A 27,929-nucleotide genomic window follows, 5' to 3' on the forward strand; every position below is an offset into this window, starting at 1 on the left:
GTATTGTCCACCACTCTATCCACCACATCCACCAAAATAATCAAATCAAACATCATCACTTTTTAAAGAGACTTTTCTCAACAAAATTGTCCATCACTTTCATCCACCACTTTTTTCAACCAAATTTCAAAACAAATTTTTTATGAAATTACCCACCACCCAGAATTCAGAATTTTCAGAAATTTATTTTCAGAGTGGAAAGAAAAACAATCTGTATGCAAAAGCATTGTGGAGGGAACATTTTTTAGTTTAATGATTTGGGGGATGGACAATACGGTGAAAAGACGGTTAGCATGAGTTTTTAAAAGAAACTTGCGATCAGCCATGATCGCATCAGTTTCTTGTATTTTTAAACAAATTCGGTATAATTTTAGAAATTTAATCAACATATATTGCAGTGATCACAGAAAAAAATGGAAGTCACTTGAGGCTCCGTCTAATGCATATGCGCCAATTCAAGTGCCGATAATTCGAACGTTAAAGTTTAAAATGATTGATGTTAACTCATAGAGATTCGATTTTATTGGCTTGTGAAAAAGTTTCTGAGAAAAAGTTGTGAGAAGAATCAAGTCTAAACTTAAATTAAATCATTTTATCATCATCATAAAAATTGATCGATCACGCGCTTTGTTGAGTCAACTCGTATGTTCAGAAGCCTAATTAGTTATGTCTTAAAATGAAAAACGGAAAGGGCGTTTTGTGTATTTGATGATCAAAGATCATTTGAGCTCATCTGTTTTCTTTGAGAGGATATCATTCCAAAGATTCACATTACAACAACTGTTTGTTGGTTGAAAGTTTTACAAAATGAATTTCATCTTAATTTCACTTGAAATATTAACTTTACTGTTTCAGTTGAATCAAGGTAAGTCTCCTTCCACATCAAATTATTTACCAGTTTAATGAATAATTTCTCTATCAGCCACTGAAATCAGAATGAGTTCAAACAATTTGTTGATTAAAGCCAAAATAACTCATAAGGTAAAGAAACAAATGTCTTTTTAGCCAACAATATTAAATGATTGTTTTAATTTTTCAGGAATCAAACAATACTTGGTACTTGGCTGAAACAGTTTATTTCAAGCCCGAAATTCATGGAGTAATCAGGATACAAAAAGGCGACATCGAGATGCAAGTTCATTACAACCTCAACACTTCAAAAAAGATCGTTTTCTTTGGTAAGTTGAACTGATGCTACAATCTTATTCAAACAAATACACTAAACTCACTGATTCCAATGCAATTCAGATAAACGTGCCATGGAAATGGAAAGTATTCGCGATTTCACCTGGAACGGTGTACAATTACCTGTATCAACGATCAGATTAATCAATAAATTGATATTCGGTCCGGTTAATTGCTATTCATTCCTCTTAGATTACAGCTATCAAGAAGATGAAAGCGAAAGAGCGATCAAATTTCGGAGTGTAAATGATGGTCAGTCATTATTTTGGGTCTACAAATTCATAAGTAAGAAGATCAGTCATCTTTGCCTGATAGAAACCACTTCTGATGATATTTTGTCTTTCCAATCGTTAGCAAATCTTAGACCTTATGTTGAATTACAGGAATTGGTTAGCATAACTATTTCTGATTCACATAATGGTATTTCGATTACCATGCAAATTGAGAAATTCGTCACTTTAGAGAGTATAACAATAGAAACTGGGCAAAAGTTTTATGTTGGATTCAATGAAACTCTAACTGATCATATTCATCAGTCGACAGTTGATACTCAGGTATTGTTTCTATTTATGCTTTTATTCTGGTTTTCAGTCATTTTCTTTTCTTTAGTTTGATTTAACTAGAGATAGCAAAGTACCAATTGCATGGATAAAGTATGCAAGACAAGGAATCAACTATGAAGTAGTAGATGACTTACGATATGGTTCAGAGTTTGATTCAACAGCCGATGACTGTGCAATTCATTCAAGCAATCGAAATGAATCATTCAATTTTGCAAGCTTAAGCTTTCACGAAATATTTTTGACGAACTTGGCTTTCAGATACACAAATGAAATTTTATTCGTGAGTTTTGCCCAGGATAGTCAACGAAAAATGGATAAAAATCCTTAAAAATTTATTCACTTTTACACTCTTTTCAGCCAATCAAATATCAACACAGTGACAAGTTAATTATGGATAAAATAGAGTTCGATAAACAAATTGGAAACTTCTCGTACGATTTAGTGATCACAACTCTTAGAGTGGATAGAAGGGTAACTTTTTTTCTCAAATGAATCGTTTCAAATGATTAATACTGAATTTACTTCTCCTTCATTTTTAAGCCTGAAAACATCTCATCAGACTTGATCCTGCAAAATCTTCAAGTTGAACGAAAGCTTTATAACAAAGAAAATGTATGTTTAGATCGAGTTAATTTTCAAGTTTTCAATTCTAATTCCTTTCTATTTAATAGGAATCTTCATTGGAATATAAATTAATAAAAACTCAAAAAAGCTTCTTTTATGGTTACACCGAATTGAATTATGAGCCTGAACATCTAGTTTATGCTCTCAATAAAAAGTGTTTTCAAGATGCAAAAATGGATGTTTTAACACTTCGAGTAACACCTTCAAGTACGTAGATTTATTAACACGTTGATTAACATCTTCAAGCGTGTTTAACTGAGATTTTCAATTTGTTCTAATTTTCGTTTTTATTTCTGTTTTTTTCGATAATCTCTTCACGCCAGAAAAATTGTCTTCAATCGAAACATATTCAATGGTCAATAGAGTCAAGTTGCGTGAAAATCTCGAAAAGTTAATATGTTTCAAGCTTGGAATATCTTATCTGAGGATAAAATCGGTTAGATTTCAGATTCACAGCACTTATCTGCTAGCCACAGTCGAAATTACCGAAAGATTCGATTTCGTTGGTGAGTTTATCGATGAGCCTATTGTCAATTTCATTCCGATTAATCATTTTATTTGTCTTTTCATGTTGAGATTTACCAAGAAAAAGTCATCGCAAGCTGGATGTATCTGGATTTCTGACAGATTTTTACTCGGATATTGTAACATGCTTGAGACTTGAAGCCATGAAAAGAAATGTCAGGTAAGATTGTCTTGTTTTTGCTCATTTATTCTCTAATTCATTTCTCCCTTTCATTCTAAATTGATTTTATTGATTTTAGTAAAATTATCAGCTGTAATGACATTAGCCATGGATGCATTGGAATAGCTCTTGACCAACCTTTGCCTGTGGCAAATGAAAATGGCTCAAATTGTGTTTTATACAACAATTTGGATAAAGTATTGTATAAACTTGTTCAAGAGCCAACATTAAGAGATCTGAAAATGTCATACAAACATCTGAATCAAACAACGCTTTCCAGTGCTGAACTAAACTTTGACCTATATCTAATTGACTCATCGCAAAACGATAGCCATTCACCAATTGATTCTGATTCGTTCAATGTGAAAGTTTATTGTAGAAATTGTTTTGGCAACTATATATTTCTTTTACTGATTGTCGCCCTCGTTTGCGCCGTCATTGGCTTAGCTGCAATTGCGTGCAAATTATATCGACGAAACGTTCGAATCAGCTCATCTCCGTCAATTTCACTGACAGTTTTGAAAGATTCATAAGATTATAACATTATCAGTGTAAATTGGCAACCTTGAAATACTTACTTAAATTGTAAACTTACTTTGTGGTTAAAATGGCGAATTTTTGTATTGAACAATTTCAAATTATTGTATAATTTCAATTTATAAACGGTCGTGGAGACCGCATCCGCCCTGCACTGCGAGTGTAACTTCTCGGATTCACTCTTCACACTCTTGTGCGAGATGATTAGCTGCATCCTTATTCCTGTAACAAGGTGAAATGAAATAAATAAAGTCAAGAATAACCCTACTGTATTGAACCCTACCCAACTCTCAACAATTGTTTGTATTGATCACGACAATCTGAATAAGCATGAAAATAACATTGTAGTTACTAATCAAACGGTCAATAATGGAAGCAAAAGTTTTCAACATCAGCTGTAATGCTATTTTCATTAAAATAAAATCAGTTGGAATAGTGTCATGCAGTGACTGAAACGCTGCTCAAAATTCATTTATAATACTTGTATAAATACAGATGTTAATATGGAAAAAATGAACGAAAGAAACAGCAATTAAATAACTCTTATGAAAGTTATTTGGATAAGTACCTTACCCTCGAGATCTTATTGCTTACAAGTTAGACTTTTAGACTTGTTAGACTTTTCATGGGATCCCTAGCAATCTTACATCATGTCAGCGTTCAACTAATAAGTATTTTAAACCTTATTTTAATTTAATGAAGAGGGCGCAGAGGTAGTATAACGAATCATGGGAATTGAAGGCGTTCTAAAGGAAAGTTACATGTTAATTCTGACGAGTTAATGAGCAATGGCTTCATTAGATTTTATGTTTTTAGATCATAAACAATAACATTGATCGATTGTGATATCCCTTATAGTATTCTATGTTAAACTTTTACCTGCAAAAATGTTCCCAAGTAAATATTTTTTATCGATATTTATGATTTTATATAATTTAAAAACAGGCTATCAACAAGGTTACAAGGAACTATCTGGACTAGGGCCAAATTTTTTATTGAAAGCTAAGTTAAGTTATAAGGTAAGCTTTACTCACTTGTTAAACTGACTTTAATTTCTTACAAATTGATTATTTTAAGGGTATGCATCAGAATGTAGATCAACTAAAGCCATGGTATTGGCTTTATAAGAGTTGGTTGATAGAAGAGTCAGTATTTGGCGATGAAAAAAACATGATCGTAACATTAATAACCGATGAAAAAGAAGGAACTCAAATAAAAGTGTTTCGTGATTTTAAAACTCAAAACATTACATTGGTCTGTGTTCGTAAGTAAGCAAAAAATTTATCGTATTAAGTGAATAATTACTAGAATTGTTTGTATTATAATGTAATATAATGAAACTTCAATCCTTGTAAACTAATTGACCAGAAAATTTATGTCGACGAAATGCTGATTTGTTGGATAAAATTTTAAAGGAATTTACTGGATCTACAGCTCAGAGTGTGAAAGCCACACTGTTGTTGGGACCTTATCGTATGATATCATGTGAAACTAGTGAAAATGCGGTACATACTGGAAATTTGACAACTTATCGTTGTGGTACTTTGTATTTGGAGGCATCTTTTAAAGGTTTGTTTGCAAAGATGAATCGAGTGTAATAATGCATTACATAAATAATTTTCAGATCGGACTAAAGAGTTTATTATACGGGATAGTAACATTCGAACGCTGGTGTTGAACGTGACACAAATCGAGTCTTTAGTACAAGTCAACGTATCAAAGTCAACAAAAGTTATTCAGTACAAATTGAATGAATCAATCATTGAATACAAAAAATCAGGAATCGATAAAAAACATGGAACAACTCAGGTGAGTGTTTTTTTGTGTCGACGTAATAGTCATGACAAATATTACGAACGATCATGGCTGATCTTAAATTTCTTCCCACTGAATTAAATAAATTCAATCCATATTTAATGAACTCTAATGTTTTTACTTTCGGATTGTCAATAGCTTTATTTCACATCATTGGACTCAGTTACCTTGGTCGAGATCAATTACAAACGATTCCATGTCGAAATGGTTTACGACCGTAAATTTGGTTTGAAATACATTCCATCTGGTCACGATGAATGCATAATTGTATCAAGCAGCTTTGATGATGAATTCAATTACGTAGCTTCAGAAGACTATGTAACGGAGTTTATAAATGAACTTTATTTTCCTAAGAATCCGGTGAGTTCAAAAAAGCAACATTCAATCCACAAAGGCATAAACTTTTTTTTATAAACATTAACTAGGTTGAACCATACAGCAAGAAACTGAGGGTTGTAGCAAAGCACAATGTAACAATTGGTAATGTAAAGTATGATTCGGTTGTGAAAACCTATCTAGCACCAGATAATGCCGTAAGTTTCATTTCATACAGAATAAAAAAGATTTCTGCGTTTTTGTAATATTAATAATAAAAAATACTCTGAATCCAAGTCAAGATGGATAGTGGAAAGTGGAAGGCTCGAAGATTTCTGTGTTCAAATGGACCTTTATTCGAATTCTGTTTCAAATGAGGTACGATAAGATTTAAACTGGAATGAAACGCAAAATGAAATAATCTCCTTTTCCTTATTAGGTACCATTCGATTACGAACTCACTGAAAGAAAGGTAATATGCTTGCTTGAAATTTCGCACCACTTAGACAGAGACAAGTTTCACCGCATGATTGATTCATATAATCAATGCTTCAAAGACAGAAAAGACAAAGTTATTCTCCGTTTAAAAATTTCATTATCAAGTAAATACGTCATATTTAATCATTATTTTCTAGTCAGTAATGAGAAAATATTTTTCATTGCAATGAACAGATCATTTGCTAGCAGACAAAATTAACGAATTGCAAGCCGAAATCTATCGTATCAAAGATGTTCTTCGAGGTTTGCTCATTGATAAATTGAATATATCATATTTGAGAATAAACTGGATCAAATTTAGCTATGTAAACTCACAAATCATGGCGAAGGTTGAAATATTAGACTCATCTGTTATCATCTTTGGTAAGTTTCTTGCAATTATTAATAACTCATTACTTCGATCTATTAATGAAACGTTTTTCGCTTAGAAACAAAGAAAGGAGTTTCGCATAAATTCAACGTCAAATCAACTGGCTCTGGTCAGACTCATACATCAACCATTGATGAATGTATACATGTACAAGCTTCTAAAGTCAATCTAAGGTCAGTAAATTTTTTGAAAATAAGTCTCTTGATATCATCAAAATTTGTTATCTTTCAGTTATGTTATAACTTGTAAGACTGGAGATTATTTATGCCTTGGAATTATTGATGGAGACTCATTGCCTGATGAAAATGAAAATGGATTAAACTGTATGTTGTACAACAATTCAGATCGTAGTTCGACTAAACTATTGGCAGGAGTTCCTTTGGAAGTGATTAAAAAATCTTATCTCAATTTGAATGGAAGTGAATTCAACTATTCTGATATTGAATTTGCTGTTGTTGATGTTACGATTGGAGATGGTATACGCCTTGATAGTCCAGAAAAGGCGAAATCAAGCTCAAATTTCACACTTTTATTAGTATTTTCTATATCGATCAATATTGTGATATTTGTCAAGTTTGCATTTAGCTATAAACTGTATCAATTCCGAACTCATTCTCTTCGTGATTATGTTTCGCTTAAATTATTCAAATCAAGCATCTGATTTTTAAAAATATTGCAAGAACCATAAAATTCATGCACAAAAATGTTTCCAATCTGTTAACTCAAATTTTCGCTCTAATAAAAGGATATTTTTGAAAAAATTGTTCAAATTATTCAATTCAATCAAAATACTTTGCAGCGATCAGTCACTGGCAGTCACATCTTTGTGTCATCCAAATGCCTCAATTCAAGCTTTAATAATTCAACCATTCAACTTGAAATGATTGATGTTAATTCACAGAGACCCAGCTATGGTTACTCGCAATAAATTTTCGAGAATAATCGAGTTGGTTACATTGTGAAATCATTTTATCATCAGTCTGTTATTTAATATGCTTAATTACAAAATACAACATTAAATCACATTGTGCACATTGATAAATAATTGATCATTAAAATTTAAAGATAAACAGGAAAATTGATCGATCAAGCCCTTTGTTGAGTCCATTTGTTTATTCAGAAATCTGATAATAGTTATGTCTTAAGATGAACAACGGAAAGGGCGTTTTGTGTTTGGATCATGAAAGATCATTTGAGCTAATTTGTTTTCTTTAAGTTAAGTTGATATCATTCCAAAGATTCACATTACAACAACTGTTTGTTGGTTGAAAGTTTTACAAAATGAATCTCATCATAATTTCACTTGTAATAATCACTTTACTGTTTCAAATCAATCAAGGTAAGTCTCCATACCAACCCAAATGATTTACCAGTTTAATGAATAATTTCTCTATCAGCCACTAAAATCGAATTAAGTTCTTACGATTTGTTGATTAAAGCCAATATAACTAATGAGGTAAAGAAACAAATGTCTTTTTACTCAACAATATTAAATGATTTTTTTTATTTTTAGGAATCAAACAATACTTGGTATTTGGCTGAAACAGTTTATTTCAAGCCCTTTATTCATGGAGTAATCAAGATACAGAAAGGTGACATCGAGATGCAAGTTCATTATAATCTCAACACTTCAAAAAGAATCGTTTTCTTTGGTAAGTTTGACTAAAGCTGCAAACATGTTCATGCATACAGCATCGAAAGTGAAAATTAGAGCTGGTTACGTTATCTTTTGCACATTGTTTGGTAACTAAGCATATTTTAATAGCAAATTTTTAGAGATAAATTAAGCACAATCAACATCAACCCGAAACTCATTGGTCAATGCATTGAATCGTTGTCGATTGTGCTTAATTTATCTCAAAAAATTGACTATCGAAATGCTTGGTTACCAAACAATGTGCAAAAGATAACGTAACCAGCTCTAAAATTACTTGCGATGCTGTATACACTCAACTCACTGATTCCAATGCTATTCAGAAAACCGTGCCATGGAAATGGAAAGTATTCGTAATTTCTCTTGGAATGTACAATTACGTGTATCAATAATCAGATTGATCAATGAACTGTTGATTTCGGGTCCGGTTAATTGCTATTTATTTCTCTTAAATTACAATTATAATGAATACAAAGAACAAAGATCGCTGTCATATAATTATTACAATTACAATGATGATCAACTATTATCTTGGGTCTACAAATTCAATAGTGAGAAGTGAAATCATCTTTTCTTAATAGAGATAATTCTGTTGATATTTTTTATCTTCAATTATTAGACAGTATCACTCCTTTTGTGCTCCTGAGTGAATTGGACAACATTACTATTTATAATTCAATCAATAGTCCTTTGGTTACCATGCAAATTGAGAAATTCGTCCTTTTAGATAGTATTATGATAGCAGCTGGGCAACAGTTTTATGTTGGATTCAATGAAACTCTAACTGATCATATTCATCAATCAACAGTTGATACTCAGGTATTGTTTCTGTTTATGCTTTTATTCTGGTTTTCAGTCATTTTCTTTTTTCTTCAGTTTGATTTGACTAAAGATACCATAATACTGAATTCATGGCTGAAGTATTCAAGACAAGAAATGGACTATGAAGCAGATGAATTACGATATGGTTCAGGGTTTAATTCAACAACCGATGGTTATACAATTCAATCAACCAATCGAAATGAATCATTCAATTTTGCAAGCTTAAGCTTTCGAGAGTCTTTCTGGACGAACTGGACTTTCAGATACACAAATGAAATTTTATTCGTAAGTTTTTGAAATTTTATCCCCAACACTATAGTCATTTTTATACTCTCTTTCAGCCAATCAAATATCAACACAGTGACAAGTTAATTATGGATAAAATAGAGTTCGATAAACAAATTGGAAACTTCTCGTACGATTTAGTGATCACAACTCTTAGTGTGGCTAGAAAGGTAACTTTTTTTGGAATAATCGTTTCAAATGACCAATACTGAATTTACTATTTTAGCAATTCAAGCCTGGGAATATCTCATCAGACCTGATCTTGCAAAATCTTCAAGTTGAACGTAAACTGTATAACAAGGAAAATGTATGTTAGATCGAGTTAATTTAATTTTAAGTTTTCAGTTCTAATTCATTTTCATTTAACAGAAATCTTCATTGGATTATCAATTGATAAAAACTCAGAAAAGCTTCTTTTATGGTTACATCAAATTGAATTATGAGCCTAAACATCGAGTTTACACTCTCAATAACAAGTGGTTTCAAGATGAAAAAATAGATGTCTTAACCCTTCGACTGACATATTCAAGTAAGTTGACTAAATCGTCAACTCGGTTTCAATTTTTGCTGAACTTTGTAATTGTTTTTTTTTCGCTAAACTTTTTACGCCAGAAAATTTGTCTGCAATCGAAACATATTCGCTGCTCAATAGACTCGATGAGTTGAGTGAAAATCTTAAGGATTTAATATGTTTCAAGCTTGGAATATCTTATCTGAGGATAAAATCGGTTCGATTACAGTTTCACAGTACTTATCTAATAGCCACAGTCAAAATTACTGAAAGGTTCAATTTCGTTGGTAAGTTTATTGCTAAGGCTATTGTCGAGTTCAACACAATTAATCATTTTATTTGTCTTTTTTATGTTGAGACTTACTGATTTATCGAAAGCTTGACCTATCAGGATTTTTACATTTTCTTTACTCACAAACTCGCTTGGAACTTGAAGCCATGAAAAGCAATGTCAGGTAAGATCGTCTTGTATTTGGTCATTCATTCTCAAGTTTATTTCTACTTTACGTCTAATTCAATTTTATTGATTTTTAGTAAAATCATCAGCTGCAATGACATTAGCTTCGGATGCATTGGAATAACGCTTGATCAGCCTTTGCCTGAGCAAAATGAAGATACATCAAACGCTGTTATATACAACAATTTGGATAAAGTATTGTATAAACTTGTTCAAGAGCCATCATTAAGAGAACTGAAAATGTCATACAAACATCTAAATCAAACAACGCTTTCCAGTGCTGAACTAAACTTTGACCTACATCCAATCGAATCAAATGATAGCCATTCACCAATTGATTCTGATTCGTTCAATGTGAAAATTTATTGTAGAAATTGTTTAGGCAACTGTATCTTTTACTGATTGTCGCCCTCGTTTGCGTCGTCATTGGCTTCGCTGCAATTGCGTGCAAATTATATCGACGAAACGTTCGAATCAGCTCATCTCCGTCAATTTCACTGACAGTTTTGAAAGATTCATAAGATTATAACATTATCAGTATAAATTGTGACCTTAAAATACTTATTTGAATCTAAAGACTCTGAATTTTTAACAAATTTAAATGAAAGTATTAAAAATTCTTATTGTTTCTGTATTCTCTTCAAGTTTATTACTACGATCATGGCTGGTCGTAAATTTCTTTCTACTGAATACAATAAATTCAATCCACATTTAAAGACTCGAATGGTCGATGTAAAATCATTGTCAATGAGAAAATTTTTTCATTCTAATGAACAGATTGTCATTATTTTTACACAGAAATAAAGAAAGATGCTTCGCATTAGTTCAACATCAAATCAACTGCATCTGGTCAAATTTATACATCGACTATCGATGCTTGTTTACGTTTTCAAACTCATAATGTCAATATAAGGTCAGTTGGCTTTTCACGATAAATCATGGAGAGTAAATATCGAAACAAATTGGACAATATCCATGCCTTGGAATTTCTGATGGAGTTTTATAACCAGATGAAGATGAAAATGGATTGAGCTGTATGCTGTTTAAAAATTCAGATCATAGTTTAACTAAACTATTGGCAGATGTTTCTTCGGAAGAAATAAGAAAATCTTATTTCAATTTGAATGGAAGCCAATTCAACTATTCCGCTACTGAATTTGCTGTTATTGATGTTACAATTGAAAAGCGAAAATCGAACTCTATTTTCATATTTTTCTTATATTTTCCATATACATCAATTATGACGAATGCATTAGGCTACAAAATGTCCCAACGCCGAACTAATTCTCTTAATGATTGGGTTTCGCTTCCATTTTATCAAACATTCATCATATTTTGAAAATACATTGTATCATTATCTTGCTTACTTCTCTAATAAAAATTTATTATAATGATCACACTAAGCAGTGTAAGTCACTTGATTTCTTGTATTCGGTCAATGCATAAGCCTAAATTGAAGCTCCAAGAGCAGTCTCTTTTGAGCAAAATTATTGCTGATGCCGATTTATAGACATTCAATTGTGATTGCTCACAACAAAAATTTGCTGAAAAGAATCAAGTTTTGCAATTGCTAAAGTAATTACAAAATCTAATATCAAATAACATTGGCTCAACTTGATAAATAATGGATTATTATAATACAAGTGGAGCCCACGATCATGACTGATCGTAAATTTCTTTTCTCTGCACAAACTCAACTGAATATTTAAAGACTCAAATTCTTGATTAAAACCATCGTCAATTTGAAAAACTAAATCAGATAAAATTATGTTTCACAGCTAAATCAAATAGTTTGCGCTTTGAATTTGCATTTCATCCAAATCTTCGATCAGAGAAATTTTTAATAAAACGAAACGTGCTAATCTGCGTGCAAACTCAAACTCTTATGGCATTAAAGTTCATCAAGCCGCAACTCTTAACTCGAAATTCAAAATTGAAACACTCATAAATCATCCAATAGTAAAGCATAATTTTACTAAACTAAGAAATATTTATGTCGTCACAATTTTTCTGATTAGAATTTATTTTTACTCTACCTGAACATAATTTTTTTAGGAATTTGCGTTCCTATGAAGACCAAATTTGACTTTTGAAAGCGATTATATCAAATACCTTGATCAAATCAGAGAAATCTTTTAATTACCCGATTGGTTACGGCTCGATTGCTAAAAGTTCATCAAGCCGCGATTCGTAACTCGAAAGTCAAAGCTGAGACACATTTAACCATCAAACAGTAAACATAAAATTCATTCAATCAAAAAATATCTGCTTTCTCAATGTTTTTGAATACTGTTTTTCCACTGCCACCCTGAACAGGATTTTTTTAGAAATCTCAGTTTATTACACGAAGCGTGCTAATTCTTGTAATAATTCTAACTCTTATTGTGATGAAATTTTATCAAATCACAACTTTTAACTCGAAATTCAAAGTTAAGAAACTTATTCACCATCCATCATCTGAATAGTGTTGCTTTTCAGACCACCTGAACATGAGTCTCTCATCATTCTGAGTTCCTATGAAGATGAAATTTAAACTTTGATCTCTTTTTGAAGGGACTGTAATTTTTCCATCACTCTTTTTCAGCATTTTTCACCGTCTTTTCGCCGTACTGTACATAACCATTCAAGTTTGACCATTGAGAGCAGTAACATTCAATATCTTAACCAAAGCCCCGAAATCATGACATAACCGCAATGGTTACAGTTTGTATGCTAAAATAACGTAAAATCTCAACTTTTAACTCTAAATTCTAAATTCCTATGAAGACCAAGTTTGGCTTTTGAAAGCGATTACATCAAATAGCTTCAACAAATCGGAGAAAACTTTTCATTACCCGAATGGTTACGGCTTGTATGCTAAAAGTTCATCAAGCCGCAGCTCTTAACCTGAAATTCAAAGTCGAGACACTTATAAATCAACCAACAGTAAACCATAACTTCAAGAAATAATCTGTTTTCTATCCTCCATAATATTTCTGAATAGGATTGTTTTTCACACCACCTGAACAATATTTTCTAATATATCTGAGTTCCAACAAAGATCAATTATTTTTGTTTCTATGATCAAACCATAATCAGCATTGCGTGATAAACTTTTTCTAAGCACCGTTTCTGTTTCTATCAATATTGTAGATAATACGGTGAAAAAATTGGGGTGAAAAGCTGGCCCATTTTTACAGCTGAAAAATTTTCGTTCATGTTGAGAGTTGAACATTTGTTGATTCTTTGCTCACTTAAAATGTTTCTCTGATGCAATTCTTCACTCGCAAAACATATCGCTCTGCACATATCCTTCAAATCGTTTACCCCTATGGTTACAGTTTGTATGCTAAAAGTTCAATAAATCACAACTTTTAACTCGAAAGTTCAGACACTTACAAATTATCCAAAAGTGAACCATAAGTCATCAAACTAAAAAATATTTGCTGTCATCCACAACGCACTCGAATACAGGTGATCTACAGCCATTCCAAGCGTGCTAATTCGTACGCGTATTATCAAACACCTTCGATCAGACATTTTTTAATAACACGAAGCGTGCTAGCTCGCGCAAAAACTCTAACTTTTATGGTACTGAAAGCTCATAAAATCACAACTCTCAAAGCGAAATTCAAAGTTAAGACAAACTCTCACTAAATCGTCTAACAGTAAAGCATAATTTTATTAAACAAATATTTCTGTCTTTACAATTTTTTGATTAGAATTTATTTTTACTCTACCTGAACATAATTTTTTTAGAAATTTGCGTTCCTATGAAGACCAAGTTTGACTTTTGAAAGCGATTACATCAAATGCTTTAATCAAATCGGGGAAATCTTTTAATTACTCGATTGGCTACGGCTCGTATGCTAAAAGTTCATCAAGCCGCTACTCTTAACTCGGAAGTCAAGGCTGAGACACATTTAATCATCAAAAAGCCAACAGAAAATTCATTAAATCAAAAAATATTTGCTTTCTCAATGCTTTTGAATACTGTTTTTTTACTGCCACCCTGAACAGCATTTTCTTAGAAATCTGAGTTTCCTAGAAATTTTACACTTTTAAAGGGATTTCATCAAACACCTTGTATTAGAGGAATTCTTTTATTACACGAAGCGTGCTAATTCGTGTAATAACTCTAGCTCTTATTTTACCGAAAGTTTATCAAATCACAACTTTCAACTCGAAATTCAAAGTTAAGAAACTTATTCATCATCTGAATAGTGTTGCTTTTCAGACCACCTGAACATTCCTACTTCCGAAGTGAGACACATATAAATCATTAAACAGTAATCAGTAACTTCATCAAGTTAAAAAGTATTTGCTGTCTTCCACAATGTCTTTTTTCACTGCCACCCTAAACAGGATTTTCTCAGGAATCTGAGTTTCTAGAAAGCTTAAGGTTTTACTTTTGTAGAGATTCCATCAAAAACCTTCGATCAGAGGAGTTTTCCACCACTATTTTAATGTATTTTACACGCCCTAATCGTAAACATACACCACATCCACCAAATCAAACATCAGCACTTTTGAAAGAAATTTTTCTCAAAAAATTGTCCGTTCCTTTCATCCACCACTTTAGCATGGCTTTTTTCACCATACTTCCCACCTTTTACTCCATATTTTGCATCACATTTTCAACACTTTTTTCACTGTATAATTACCACTCAATCTAACACATCCACTAATTCAAACTCCATCACTTTTTGAAGAGACTTTTCTCGCAAAAATTGTCCACCGCTTTCATCCACTAATCTAGAGTAGCTTTTAGTACCAAATTTTCCCACCTCTTTTCATTGTATTGTCCACCACTTTTATCAACCACTTTTTTACTGCCCTTTCACCATACTCCTCATCATATTGTCTACCACCCAGTCTAACACATCCACCAAATCAAAAATCATCACTTTTTAAAGAGACTTTTCTCAGCAAAATTGTCCACCACTTTAGAATGGCTTTTTTCCACCAAATTTTCAAACAATTTTTCATAAGATTATCCACCACCTAAATTGTCAGATTTTTTGACCATTTTACACCATCTAACACATCCACTATTAATCGCCATCATATCCCAAAAGTGGTTAAAATTTCGGTGGTTTAGGTGGTGTATAATCTTATAAAAATTGTTTGATATTGTCACTCCACTCAGGTGGGAAAAGTCACTCCAAAGTGATGAATGAAAGTGTTGAACAAATTGTTGAGAAAGATCTCTGCAAAAAGTGATGTTTGATTTGGTGAATGTGGTGGATGTGTTAGATTGAGTGATGGACAATATGATGGAAAATACGGTGAAAAGGTAAAAAAGTGGTGGACAAAGTGGTGAATGTGATGGAAAAAAGCTGAGCCCCAATCGTGACTTGTCATAAATTTCTTTTCATTTAATACAATAAATCCAATCCACATTTTGAGACTCAAATTATTGATGAAAAACCATTGTCAATGAGGAAAAATAAAATAAAAGGACAATGTCCAAAAACTTTAATTTCTTCGTTAAGAGTTGGGACTTAGTGAGTTTTCAGGGGTATAAAAACTGAGTCTATCAGTGCTATTGAAAATTTGTTTGAGTTGCCAGTTTTCGATAAAATTGAGGTCAAAGTTGAAGCTTCGATCGCGTTTATTTCAATAATAAAACCAGATTTTTCCATGCAACTCTTTTCTTTGGTGTAACTTTTGCTGCTGCTTTCAACCAGAAAATACAGTTATTTTCAATGGAAAATTCTCTGTTCAGATCAAAAACAGATCCATTCGATTTATCGTTAAATTCAAAAATTGGCTGACTCAACATGTTCACCCATGATTTTTGCCGGTAAAAAATGAGTTTCTGATCTCTAACTCAAGCGGTTACAGAAAGCGGGCAATCTAACTGAAAATCGAATGGATCTATTTTTGATCTGAACAGAGAATTTTCCATTGAAAATAACTGTATTTTCTGGTTGAGCAGCAAAAGTCACACCAGGGAAATGAGTTTCATGGAAAAATCTGGTTTTATCATTGAAATAAACGCGATCGAAGCTTCAACTTTGACCTCAATTTTATGGAAAACTGGCAACTCAAACAAATTTTCAATAGCACCTCTATACTCAGTTTTCATACCCCTAAAAACTCACTAAGTCCCAACTCTTAACGGTGAAATCAAAGTTTTTGGACATTGTCTTTAGGTTAAGTTGAGGGAACATATTTTCCCCCTAACTCCTTACTCGAAAAATGGTTTTACATATCCTTTTAATTTAACAATAAACCATCAACCTGAACAACTAAAAAATTTTTCCCCCAAAGTCAATGATAAAAGATACGGATTCTGCATTTTTTCCCCTACCCTGTTTAAACGCTAATTTCTCAGGTACCTGAATTCCGATACAGTTCAGACTATTTTTCGTGGATGTAGTTTAATCATGACTTTCAGGCTGTGAAAAAATTTTCTTTAGAATCCTTTTAGTTTGGCCACAATCTTTACGCAAAAATTTCATGTTTTGACTTTATATATTGTATAGATATAGATTGAAATTAAAAATATAAACAGGAAAGTTGATCAACGCTTTGTTGATTCAATGTAATATTTATTGAGAAACTATTGCTTCTTATTAACTAGTTGTCTTAAACTAACTTAAACTCATCATTTGTTTTCTTTAAGTTTAAGTCATTCCCAAGATTTACATTACAACAACTGTTTGTTGGAGAAAAGTTTCACAAAATGAATTTCATCCTAATTTTACTTGTAATGAGTGCTTTACTGTTAAATAGTGTAGTAATTAGTGTTTCTCGATTTTCTTTTCTGGTATGGATCGAAAGGAACGATATTTTTAAGGAAAGTATCGATTATATCGCTCGATACTTGTATTGAAAATATCAATTAAAAAATCGGAAAATATCGTAAAATATCGTGAAAAATAGAGTAAAATTGCATAATATTTTTGGATGTGATGGCGCAGAGTTAAGAAAACATAATTTTTCGTAGTTTTCAGGCTTTATTTGATTCTTTTTTCTCTTAATATCGAATCTGCTGGAGAGAATTAATGCTGGCATGAAACAGAATTTGATTAAACTTTCTTATAAAAGTGATTATCTGCATAAAGTTAAGCGGTTTAGAAGTATCGACTGATACTGATATAATCGGAGTAAGAATCAATATGTATCGTTGAAAAAAGTATCGATTTATATCGAAGAATCGATAGTATTGCAGAAACACTAGTAGTAATAGAAACAGGGCAACGGTTTTATGTTGGATTCAATGAAACTCTAACTGATCATATTCATCAGTCAACAGTTGATATTCAGGTATTTTATCGATTGTTCCTATTATTCTGGTTTTCAGTGAATTCTCTTTTCTCTTCAGTTTAATTCAACTAAAGATACTGTGATACCAATTTCATGGATGAAGTATGCAAGACAAGGAAACAACTATGAACAAGTAGATGACTTGGGATCTGGTTCAAGCTTTACTTCAACAACAAATGGATGTGCGGTTCGATCGAGCAATCGAAATGAATCAATCAATTTTGTAAGCTTAAGCTTGCAAGAATTTTTCGGAAAAGCCTGGATTTTTAGATACACAAACGAAATCTTATTCGTGAGTTTTTGCAGTTTCTTCCTCAACGTTTTATTCATTTTCACACTCTTTTCCAGTCAATCAAATATCAACACAGAGACCAGATAATCACGCATGAAATGGAGTTTAATAAACAAATTGGAAACTTTTCATACGATTTAGTGAGCACAACGCTCAAGGTGGCTAGAAGGGTACCTTATTTTCCTGAAAGAATCACTTTTTACATCATTTTCAAGCCTAGAAATATCTCATCAGATCTGGTCTTGCAAAATCTCCAAGTTGAACGTAAACTTTATAACAAGGAAAATTTATGTTTAGAAACTCAATTTCAGGTAAGATTGTCTTGTTTCTGCTCATTCATTCACACATTTCATTTTTATTCAATTTAATTCATTTTTAGTAAAATTATCAGCTGTAATGACATTAGCCATGGATGCATTGGAATAACTCTTGATCAACCTTTGCCTGATGAAAAGGAAAATGGCTCAAATTGTGTTTTATACAACAATTTGGATAAAGTATTGTATAAACAAGTTCAAGAGCCATCATTAAGAGAACTGAAAATGTCATACAAACATCTAAATCAAACAACGCTTTCCAGTGCTGAACTAAACTTTGACCTACATCTAATTGACTCATCGCAAAATGATAGCCATTCACCAATTGATTCTGATTCGTTCAATGTGAAAATTTATTGCAAAAATTGTTTTGGCAACTATATATTTCTTTTACTGATTGTCGCCCTCGTTTGCACCGTCATTGGCTTAGCTGCATTTGTGTGCAAATCATATCGACGAAACGTTCGAATCAGCTCATCTTCGGCAATTTCACTGACAGTTTTGAAAGATTCATAAGATTATAACATTATCAGTGCAAATTGGCAACCTTAAAATACTTACTTAAATTGTAAACTTACGTTTTGGTTAAAATGGTGAATCTTTGCATTGAACAATTTTAAATTATTGTATAATTTCAATTTATAAACGGTCGTGGAGACCGCATCCGCCCTGCATTGCGATTGTAAATTCTCGGATTCACTCTTCACACTCTTGTGCGAGATGATTAGCTGCATCCTTATTCCTGTAACAAGGTGAAATGAAATGAATAAAGTCAAGAATAACCCTACTGTATTTCAACAATTGTTTGTATTGATCACGACAATCTGAATAAGCATGAAAATAACATTGCAGTTACTAATCAAACGGGCAATAATGGAAGCAAAAGTTTCAGCATCAGCTGTAATAATCTTTTCATTAAAATAAAATCAGTAAAATAGTGTCATGCAGTGACTGAAACGCTGCTCAAAATTCATTTATAATACTTGTAAATACAGATATTAATATGGAAAAAGTAATCGAAAAAACCAGCAATTAAATAACTCTTATGAAAGTTATTTGGATAAGTATGGCTACCTTACCCTCGAGATCTTATTGCTTACAAGTTGTTGGTTGGACTTTTAGACTTGTTAGACTTTTCATGTGATCCTCAGCAATCTTACATCATGTCAGCGTCCAACTAATAAGTATTTTAAACCTTATTTTAATTTAATGAAGAGGGCGCAGAGGTAGTATAACGAAGCATGGGAATTGAAGGCGTTCTAAAGGAAAGTTACATGTTAATTCTGACGAGTTTATAAGCTATGGCTTCATTAGATTTTATGTTTTTAGATCATAAACAATAACATTGATCGATTGTGATATTCCTTATATTATAGTATTCTATGTTAAACTTTTACCTGCAAAAATGTTCCCAAGTAAATATTTTGTATGGATATTTATGATTTTATATAATTTAAAATCAGGCTATCAACAAGGTTACAAGGAACTATCTAGACTAGGGCCAAATTTTTTATTGAAAGCTAAGTTAAGTTATAAGGTAAGCTTTACTCACTTGATAAACTGACTTTAATTTCTTACAAATTGATTATTTTAAGGGTATACATCAGAATGTAGATCAACTAAAGCCATGGTATTGGCTTTATAAGAGTTGGTTGATAGAAGAGTCAGTATTTGGCGATGAAAAAAACATGATCGTAACATTAATAACCGATGAAAAAGAAGGAACTCAAATAAAAGTGTTTCGTGATTTTAAAACTCAAAACATTACATTGGTCTGTGTTCGTAAGTAAACAAAAAATTTATCGTATTAAGTGAATAATTACTAGAATTGTTTGTATTATAATGTAATATAATGAAACTTCAATCCTTGTAAACTAATTGACCAGAAAATTTATGTCGACGAAATGCTGATTTGTTGGATAAAATCTTTAAGGAATTTACTGGATCTACAGCTCAGAGTGTGAAAGCCACACTGTTGTTGGGACCTTATCGTATGATATCATGTGAAACTAGTGAAAATGCGGTACATACTGGAAATTTGACAACTTATCGTTGTGGTACTTTGTATTTGGAGGCATCTTTTAAAGGTTTGTTTGCAAAGATGAATCGAGTGTAATAATGCATTACATAAATAATTTTCAGATCGGACTAAAGAGTTTATTATACGGGATAGTAGCATTCGAACGCTGGTGTTGAACGTGACACAAATCGAGTCTTTAGTACAAGTCAACGTATCAAAGTCAACAAAAGTTATTCAGTACAAATTGAATGAATCAATCATTGAATACAAAAAATCAGGAACAACTCAGGTGAGTGTTTTTTTTGCCTTTCGATGAATCTTGTCTCGACGTAATGACAAATATTACGAACAGATCCCCCGATCATGACTGATCTTAAATTTCTTCCCACTGAATTAAATAAATTCAATCCATATTTAATGAACTCTAATGTTTTTACTTTCGGATTGTCAATAGCTTTATTTCACATCATTGGACTCAGTCACCTTGGTCGAGATCAATTACAAACGATTCCATGTCGAAATGGTTTATGACCGTAAATTTGGTTTGAAATACATTCCATCTGGTCACGATGAATGCATAATTGTATCAAGCAGTTTTGATGATGAATTCAATTACGTAGCTTCAGAAGACTATGTAAAGGAGTTTATAAATGAACTTTATTTTCCTAGGAATCCGGTGAGTTTAAAAAAAGCAACATTCAATCCAAAAAGGCATAAACTTTTTTTATAAACATTAAACAGGTTGAATCATACAGCAAGAAACTGAGGGTTGTAGCAAAGCACAATGTAACAATTGGTAATGTAAAGTATGATTTGGTTGTGAAAACCTATCTAGCACCAGATAATGCCGTAAGTTTCATTTCATACAGAATAAAAAAGATTTCTGCGTTTTTGTAATATTAATAATAAAATCTGAATCAACTCTGAATCCAAGTCAAGATGGATAGTGGAAAGTGGAAGGCTCGAAGATTTCTGTGTTCAAATGGACCTTTATTCGAAATCTGTCTCAAATGAGGTACGATAAGATCTAAACTGGAATGAGACGCAAAATGAAATAATCTCCTTTTCCTTATTAGGTACCATTCGATTACGAACTCACTGAAAGAAAGGTAATATGCTTGACTGAAACTTCGGATTATTTAGACATAGACAAGTTTCACCGCATGATTGATTCATATAATCAATGCTTCAAAGACAGAAAAGACAAAGTTATTCTCCGTTTAAAAATTTCATTATCAAGTAAATACGTCATATTTAATCATTATTTTCTAGTCAGTAATGAGAAAATATTTTTCATTGCAATGAACAGATCATTTGCTAGCAGACAAAATTAACGAATTGCAAGCCGAAATCTATCGTATCAAAGATGTTCTTCGAGGTTTGCTCATTGATAAATTGAATATATCATATTTGAGAATAAACTGGATCAAATTTAGCTATGAAAACTCACAAATCATGGCGAAGGTTGAAATATTAGACTCATCTGTTATCATCTTTGGTAAGTTTCTTGCAATTATTAATAACTCATTACTTCGATCTATTAATGAAACGTTTTTCGCTTAGAAACAAAGAAAGGAGTTTCGCATAAATTCAACGTCAAATCAACTGGCTCTGGTCAAACTCATACATCAACCATTGATGAATGTATACATGTACAAGCTTCTAAAGTCAATCTAAGGTCAGTAAATTTTTTGAAAATAAGTCTCTTGATATCATCAAAATTTGTTATCTTTCAGTTATGTTATAACTTGTAAGACTGGAGATTATTTATGCCTTGGAATTGCTCATGGAGACTCATTGCCTGATGAAAATGAAAATGGATTAAACTGTATGTTGTACAACAATTCAGATCTTAGTTCGACTAAACTATTGGCAGGAGTTCCTTTGGAAGTGATTAAAAAATCTTATTTCAATTTGAATGGAAGTCAATTCAACTATTCTGATATTGAATTTGCTGTTGTTGATGTTACGATTGGAGATGGTATACGCCTTGATAGTCCAGAAAAGGCGAAATCAAGCTCAAATTTCACACTTTTATTAGTATTTTCTATATCGATCAATATTGTGATATTTGTCAAGTTTGCATTTAGCTATAAACTGTATCAATTCCGAACTCATTCTCTTCGTGATTATGTTTCGCTTAAATTATTCAAATCAAGCATCTGATTTTTAAAAATATTGCAAGAACCATAAAATTCATGCACAAAAATGTTTCCAATCTGTTAACTCAAATTTTCGCTCTAATAAAAGGATATTTTTGAAAAAATTGTTCAAATTATTCAATTCAATCAAAATACTTTGCAGCGATCAGTCACTGGCAGTCACATCTTTGTGTCATCCAAATGCCTCAATTCAAGCTTTAATAATTCAACCATTCAACTTGAAATGATTGATGTTAATTCACAGAGACCCAGCTATGGTTACTCGCAATAAATTTTCGAGAATAATCGAGTTGGTTACATTGTGAAATCATTTTATCATCAGTCTGTTATTTAATATGCTTAATTACAAAATACAACATTAAATCACATTGTGCACATTGATAAATAATTGATCATTAAAATTTAAAGATAAACAGGAAAATTGATCGATCAAGCCCTTTGTTGAGTCCATTTGTTTATTCAGAAATCTGATAATAGTTATGTCTTAAGATGAACAACGGAAAGGGCGTTTTGTGTTTGGATCATGAAAGATCATTTGAGCTAATTTGTTTTCTTTAAGTTAAGTTGATATCATTCCAAAGATTCACATTACAACAACTGTTTGTTGGTTGAAAGTTTTACAAAATGAATCTCATCATAATTTCACTTGTAATAATCACTTTACTGTTTCAAATCAATCAAGGTAAGTCTCCATACCAACCCAAATGATTTACCAGTTTAATGAATAATTTCTCTATCAGCCACTAAAATCGAATTAAGTTCTTACGATTTGTTGATTAAAGCCAATATAACTAATGAGGTAAAGAAACAAATGTCTTTTTACTCAACAATATTAAATGATTTTTTTTATTTTTAGGAATCAAACAATACTTGGTATTTGGCTGAAACAGTTTATTTCAAGCCCTTTATTCATGGAGTAATCAAGATACAGAAAGGTGACATCGAGATGCAAGTTCATTATAATCTCAACACTTCAAAAAGAATCGTTTTCTTTGGTAAGTTTGACTAAAGCTGCAAACATGTTCATGCATACAGCATCGAAAGTGAAAATTAGAGCTGGTTACGTTATCTTTTGCACATTGTTTGGTAACTAAGCATATTTTAATAGCAAATTTTTAGAGATAAATTAAGCACAATCAACATCAACCCGAAACTCATTGGTCAATGCATTGAATCGTTGTCGATTGTGCTTAATTTATCTCAAAAAATTGACTATCGAAATGCTTGGTTACCAAACAATGTGCAAAAGATAACGTAACCAGCTCTAAAATTACTTGCGATGCTGTATACACTCAACTCACTGATTCCAATGCTATTCAGAAAACCGTGCCATGGAAATGGAAAGTATTCGTAATTTCTCTTGGAATGTACAATTACGTGTATCAATAATCAGATTGATCAATGAACTGTTGATTTCGGGTCCGGTTAATTGCTATTTATTTCTCTTAAATTACAATTATAATGAATACAAAGAACAAAGATCGCTGTCATATAATTATTACAATTACAATGATGATCAACTATTATCTTGGGTCTACAAATTCAATAGTGAGAAGTGAAATCATCTTTTCTTAATAGAGATAATTCTGTTGATATTTTTTATCTTCAATTATTAGACAGTATCACTCCTTTTGTGCTCCTGAGTGAATTGGACAACATTACTATTTATAATTCAATCAATAGTCCTTTGGTTACCATGCAAATTGAGAAATTCGTCCTTTTAGATAGTATTATGATAGCAGCTGGGCAACAGTTTTATGTTGGATTCAATGAAACTCTAACTGATCATATTCATCAATCAACAGTTGATACTCAGGTATTGTTTCTGTTTATGCTTTTATTCTGGTTTTCAGTCATTTTCTTTTTTCTTCAGTTTGATTTGACTAAAGATACCATAATACTGAATTCATGGCTGAAGTATTCAAGACAAGAAATGGACTATGAAGCAGATGAATTACGATATGGTTCAGGGTTTAATTCAACAACCGATGGTTATACAATTCAATCAACCAATCGAAATGAATCATTCAATTTTGCAAGCTTAAGCTTTCGAGAGTCTTTCTGGACGAACTGGACTTTCAGATACACAAATGAAATTTTATTCGTAAGTTTTTGAAATTTTATCCCCAACACTATAGTCATTTTTATACTCTCTTTCAGCCAATCAAATATCAACACAGTGACAAGTTAATTATGGATAAAATAGAGTTCGATAAACAAATTGGAAACTTCTCGTACGATTTAGTGATCACAACTCTTAGTGTGGCTAGAAAGGTAACTTTTTTTGGAATAATCGTTTCAAATGACCAATACTGAATTTACTATTTTAGCAATTCAAGCCTGGGAATATCTCATCAGACCTGATCTTGCAAAATCTTCAAGTTGAACGTAAACTGTATAACAAGGAAAATGTATGTTAGATCGAGTTAATTTAATTTTAAGTTTTCAGTTCTAATTCATTTTCATTTAACAGAAATCTTCATTGGATTATCAATTGATAAAAACTCAGAAAAGCTTCTTTTATGGTTACATCAAATTGAATTATGAGCCTAAACATCGAGTTTACACTCTCAATAACAAGTGGTTTCAAGATGAAAAAATAGATGTCTTAACCCTTCGACTGACATATTCAAGTAAGTTGACTAAATCGTCAACTCGGTTTCAATTTTTGCTGAACTTTGTAATTGTTTTTTTTTCGCTAAACTTTTTACGCCAGAAAATTTGTCTGCAATCGAAACATATTCGCTGCTCAATAGACTCGATGAGTTGAGTGAAAATCTTAAGGATTTAATATGTTTCAAGCTTGGAATATCTTATCTGAGGATAAAATCGGTTCGATTACAGTTTCACAGTACTTATCTAATAGCCACAGTCAAAATTACTGAAAGGTTCAATTTCGTTGGTAAGTTTATTGCTAAGGCTATTGTCGAGTTCAACACAATTAATCATTTTATTTGTCTTTTTTATGTTGAGACTTACTGATTTATCGAAAGCTTGACCTATCAGGATTTTTACATTTTCTTTACTCACAAACTCGCTTGGAACTTGAAGCCATGAAAAGCAATGTCAGGTAAGATCGTCTTGTATTTGGTCATTCATTCTCAAGTTTATTTCTACTTTACGTCTAATTCAATTTTATTGATTTTTAGTAAAATCATCAGCTGCAATGACATTAGCTTCGGATGCATTGGAATAACGCTTGATCAGCCTTTGCCTGAGCAAAATGAAGATACATCAAACGCTGTTATATACAACAATTTGGATAAAGTATTGTATAAACTTGTTCAAGAGCCATCATTAAGAGAACTGAAAATGTCATACAAACATCTAAATCAAACAACGCTTTCCAGTGCTGAACTAAACTTTGACCTACATCCAATCGAATCAAATGATAGCCATTCACCAATTGATTCTGATTCGTTCAATGTGAAAATTTATTGTAGAAATTGTTTAGGCAACTGTATCTTTTACTGATTGTCGCCCTCGTTTGCGTCGTCATTGGCTTCGCTGCAATTGCGTGCAAATTATATCGACGAAACGTTCGAATCAGCTCATCTCCGTCAATTTCACTGACAGTTTTGAAAGATTCATAAGATTATAACATTATCAGTATAAATTGTGACCTTAAAATACTTATTTGAATCTAAAGACTCTGAATTTTTAACAAATTTAAATGAAAGTATTAAAAATTCTTATTGTTTCTGTATTCTCTTCAAGTTTATTACTACGATCATGGCTGGTCGTAAATTTCTTTCTACTGAATACAATAAATTCAATCCACATTTAAAGACTCGAATGGTCGATGTAAAATCATTGTCAATGAGAAAATTTTTTCATTCTAATGAACAGATTGTCATTATTTTTACACAGAAATAAAGAAAGATGCTTCGCATTAGTTCAACATCAAATCAACTGCATCTGGTCAAATTTATACATCGACTATCGATGCTTGTTTACGTTTTCAAACTCATAATGTCAATATAAGGTCAGTTGGCTTTTCACGATAAATCATGGAGAGTAAATATCGAAACAAATTGGACAATATCCATGCCTTGGAATTTCTGATGGAGTTTTATAACCAGATGAAGATGAAAATGGATTGAGCTGTATGCTGTTTAAAAATTCAGATCATAGTTTAACTAAACTATTGGCAGATGTTTCTTCGGAAGAAATAAGAAAATCTTATTTCAATTTGAATGGAAGCCAATTCAACTATTCCGCTACTGAATTTGCTGTTATTGATGTTACAATTGAAAAGCGAAAATCGAACTCTATTTTCATATTTTTCTTATATTTTCCATATACATCAATTATGACGAATGCATTAGGCTACAAAATGTCCCAACGCCGAACTAATTCTCTTAATGATTGGGTTTCGCTTCCATTTTATCAAACATTCATCATATTTTGAAAATACATTGTATCATTATCTTGCTTACTTCTCTAATAAAAATTTATTATAATGATCACACTAAGCAGTGTAAGTCACTTGATTTCTTGTATTCGGTCAATGCATAAGCCTAAATTGAAGCTCCAAGAGCAGTCTCTTTTGAGCAAAATTATTGCTGATGCCGATTTATAGACATTCAATTGTGATTGCTCACAACAAAAATTTGCTGAAAAGAATCAAGTTTTGCAATTGCTAAAGTAATTACAAAATCTAATATCAAATAACATTGGCTCAACTTGATAAATAATGGATTATTATAATACAAGTGGAGCCCACGATCATGACTGATCGTAAATTTCTTTTCTCTGCACAAACTCAACTGAATATTTAAAGACTCAAATTCTTGATTAAAACCATCGTCAATTTGAAAAACTAAATCAGATAAAATTATGTTTCACAGCTAAATCAAATAGTTTGCGCTTTGAATTTGCATTTCATCCAAATCTTCGATCAGAGAAATTTTTAATAAAACGAAACGTGCTAATCTGCGTGCAAACTCAAACTCTTATGGCATTAAAGTTCATCAAGCCGCAACTCTTAACTCGAAATTCAAAATTGAAACACTCATAAATCATCCAATAGTAAAGCATAATTTTACTAAACTAAGAAATATTTATGTCGTCACAATTTTTCTGATTAGAATTTATTTTTACTCTACCTGAACATAATTTTTTTAGGAATTTGCGTTCCTATGAAGACCAAATTTGACTTTTGAAAGCGATTATATCAAATACCTTGATCAAATCAGAGAAATCTTTTAATTACCCGATTGGTTACGGCTCGATTGCTAAAAGTTCATCAAGCCGCGATTCGTAACTCGAAAGTCAAAGCTGAGACACATTTAACCATCAAACAGTAAACATAAAATTCATTCAATCAAAAAATATCTGCTTTCTCAATGTTTTTGAATACTGTTTTTCCACTGCCACCCTGAACAGGATTTTTTTAGAAATCTCAGTTTATTACACGAAGCGTGCTAATTCTTGTAATAATTCTAACTCTTATTGTGATGAAATTTTATCAAATCACAACTTTTAACTCGAAATTCAAAGTTAAGAAACTTATTCACCATCCATCATCTGAATAGTGTTGCTTTTCAGACCACCTGAACAT

The 27,929-nt window shown here is 31.8% G+C and overlaps 5 protein-coding genes across 7 annotated transcripts; all 5 read left to right on the top strand.

The window, feature by feature from the left end:
- Nucleotides 1-715: 715 nt before the first annotated feature.
- LOC107371625 (uncharacterized) lies at nt 716-18,971 on the top strand. Of its 2 annotated transcripts, none has more exons than XM_089267744.1 (12): nt 716-865; nt 923-981; nt 1,040-1,178; nt 1,249-1,470; nt 1,540-1,739; nt 1,795-2,028; nt 2,106-2,219; nt 2,289-2,360; nt 2,420-2,579; nt 2,696-2,878; nt 2,949-3,057; nt 18,247-18,971. In XM_089267744.1, exons 1-12 carry the CDS (start codon nt 808-810, stop codon nt 18,698-18,700), a joined length of 2,004 nt encoding a protein of 667 aa, XP_089123870.1. In that variant the 5' UTR covers nt 716-807; the 3' UTR covers nt 18,701-18,971. The 2 variants fall into 2 exon arrangements, with proteins under 2 accessions (XP_089123870.1, XP_015795252.3); XM_015939766.3 differs by lacking the exon at nt 18,247-18,971 and adding an exon at nt 3,137-3,873 and having other exon boundaries at nt 717-865.
- Nucleotides 4,383-7,341, top strand: LOC107370491 (uncharacterized). Of its 2 annotated transcripts, none has more exons than XM_089267743.1 (11): nt 4,383-4,613; nt 4,672-4,862; nt 4,963-5,163; nt 5,219-5,403; nt 5,548-5,769; nt 5,835-5,942; nt 6,022-6,102; nt 6,164-6,326; nt 6,397-6,585; nt 6,651-6,765; nt 6,824-7,341. In XM_089267743.1, exons 3-11 carry the CDS (start codon nt 5,070-5,072, stop codon nt 7,251-7,253), a joined length of 1,587 nt encoding a protein of 528 aa, XP_089123869.1. In that variant the 5' UTR covers nt 4,383-4,613; nt 4,672-4,862; nt 4,963-5,069; the 3' UTR covers nt 7,254-7,341. The 2 variants fall into 2 exon arrangements, with proteins under 2 accessions (XP_089123869.1, XP_015793966.2); XM_015938480.3 differs by having other exon boundaries at nt 4,672-4,858.
- Nucleotides 7,795-10,955, top strand: LOC107371624 (uncharacterized). Its single transcript, XM_015939765.3, has 12 exons — nt 7,795-7,931; nt 7,990-8,048; nt 8,106-8,244; nt 8,570-8,797; nt 8,866-9,065; nt 9,123-9,353; nt 9,410-9,523; nt 9,580-9,660; nt 9,723-9,882; nt 9,966-10,151; nt 10,223-10,319; nt 10,399-10,955. The coding sequence occupies exons 1-12, from the start codon at nt 7,874-7,876 to the stop codon at nt 10,721-10,723; spliced, it is 1,878 nt and encodes a 625-aa protein (XP_015795251.2). The 5' UTR covers nt 7,795-7,873; the 3' UTR covers nt 10,724-10,955.
- A 540-nt stretch (nt 18,972-19,511) lies between the features above and the next one.
- On the top strand, nt 19,512-22,461 carry LOC107370482 (uncharacterized). Its single transcript, XM_015938474.3, has 11 exons — nt 19,512-19,721; nt 19,780-19,966; nt 20,071-20,271; nt 20,327-20,493; nt 20,659-20,880; nt 20,946-21,053; nt 21,139-21,219; nt 21,281-21,443; nt 21,514-21,702; nt 21,768-21,882; nt 21,941-22,461. The coding sequence occupies exons 1-11, from the start codon at nt 19,590-19,592 to the stop codon at nt 22,368-22,370; spliced, it is 1,995 nt and encodes a 664-aa protein (XP_015793960.2). The 5' UTR covers nt 19,512-19,589; the 3' UTR covers nt 22,371-22,461.
- Nucleotides 22,462-22,912: 451 nt separating this feature from the next.
- Nucleotides 22,913-26,072, top strand: LOC149094098 (uncharacterized). Its single transcript, XM_089267745.1, has 12 exons — nt 22,913-23,048; nt 23,107-23,165; nt 23,223-23,361; nt 23,687-23,914; nt 23,983-24,182; nt 24,240-24,470; nt 24,527-24,640; nt 24,697-24,777; nt 24,840-24,999; nt 25,083-25,268; nt 25,340-25,436; nt 25,516-26,072. The coding sequence occupies exons 1-12, from the start codon at nt 22,991-22,993 to the stop codon at nt 25,838-25,840; spliced, it is 1,878 nt and encodes a 625-aa protein (XP_089123871.1). The 5' UTR covers nt 22,913-22,990; the 3' UTR covers nt 25,841-26,072.
- The last annotated feature ends 1,857 nt before the right edge of the window (nt 26,073-27,929 follow it).

This window comes from Tetranychus urticae, chromosome 2 (genome assembly GCF_039701765.1).
Source record: "Tetranychus urticae isolate SD_2017Ah chromosome 2, NJAU_TeUrti_SD_1.0, whole genome shotgun sequence".
NCBI classification, from domain to species: Eukaryota; Metazoa; Arthropoda; class Arachnida; order Trombidiformes; family Tetranychidae; genus Tetranychus; species Tetranychus urticae.

What these genes read in the sequence shown, in the direction of transcription:
- LOC107371624 (XM_015939765.3), top strand. Translation starts at nt 7,874, where the DNA reads ATGAATCTCATCATAATTTCACTTGTAATAATCACTTTACTGTTTCAA. An exon ending in AAGCCAATATAACTAATGAG is followed by an intron (nt 8,049 to 8,105) that starts GTAAAGAAACAA and finishes TTTTATTTTTAG; the next exon opens with GAATCAAACAATACTTGGTA. An exon ending in TTGGGTCTACAAATTCAATA is followed by an intron (nt 8,798 to 8,865) that starts GTGAGAAGTGAA and finishes TTCAATTATTAG; the next exon opens with ACAGTATCACTCCTTTTGTG.
- LOC107370491 (XM_015938480.3), top strand. Translation starts at nt 4,482, where the DNA reads ATGTTCCCAAGTAAATATTTTTTATCGATATTTATGATTTTATATAAT. An exon ending in TTTAAAAATTTCATTATCAA is followed by an intron (nt 6,327 to 6,396) that starts GTAAATACGTCA and finishes TGCAATGAACAG; the next exon opens with ATCATTTGCTAGCAGACAAA. An exon ending in CTCATCTGTTATCATCTTTG is followed by an intron (nt 6,586 to 6,650) that starts GTAAGTTTCTTG and finishes TTTTTCGCTTAG; the next exon opens with AAACAAAGAAAGGAGTTTCG.
- LOC149094098 (XM_089267745.1), top strand. Translation starts at nt 22,991, where the DNA reads ATGAATCTCATCATAATTTCACTTGTAATAATCACTTTACTGTTTCAA. An exon ending in AAGCCAATATAACTAATGAG is followed by an intron (nt 23,166 to 23,222) that starts GTAAAGAAACAA and finishes TTTTATTTTTAG; the next exon opens with GAATCAAACAATACTTGGTA. An exon ending in TGAAAGGTTCAATTTCGTTG is followed by an intron (nt 25,269 to 25,339) that starts GTAAGTTTATTG and finishes TTTTATGTTGAG; the next exon opens with ACTTACTGATTTATCGAAAG.
- LOC107371625 (XM_089267744.1), top strand. Translation starts at nt 808, where the DNA reads ATGAATTTCATCTTAATTTCACTTGAAATATTAACTTTACTGTTTCAG. An exon ending in AAAAAAGATCGTTTTCTTTG is followed by an intron (nt 1,179 to 1,248) that starts GTAAGTTGAACT and finishes AATGCAATTCAG; the next exon opens with ATAAACGTGCCATGGAAATG. An exon ending in GCCATGAAAAGAAATGTCAG is followed by an intron (nt 3,058 to 18,246) that starts GTAAGATTGTCT and finishes ATTCATTTTTAG; the next exon opens with TAAAATTATCAGCTGTAATG.
- LOC107370482 (XM_015938474.3), top strand. Translation starts at nt 19,590, where the DNA reads ATGTTCCCAAGTAAATATTTTGTATGGATATTTATGATTTTATATAAT. An exon ending in AAAAATCAGGAACAACTCAG is followed by an intron (nt 20,494 to 20,658) that starts GTGAGTGTTTTT and finishes GATTGTCAATAG; the next exon opens with CTTTATTTCACATCATTGGA. An exon ending in CGAAATCTGTCTCAAATGAG is followed by an intron (nt 21,220 to 21,280) that starts GTACGATAAGAT and finishes TTTCCTTATTAG; the next exon opens with GTACCATTCGATTACGAACT.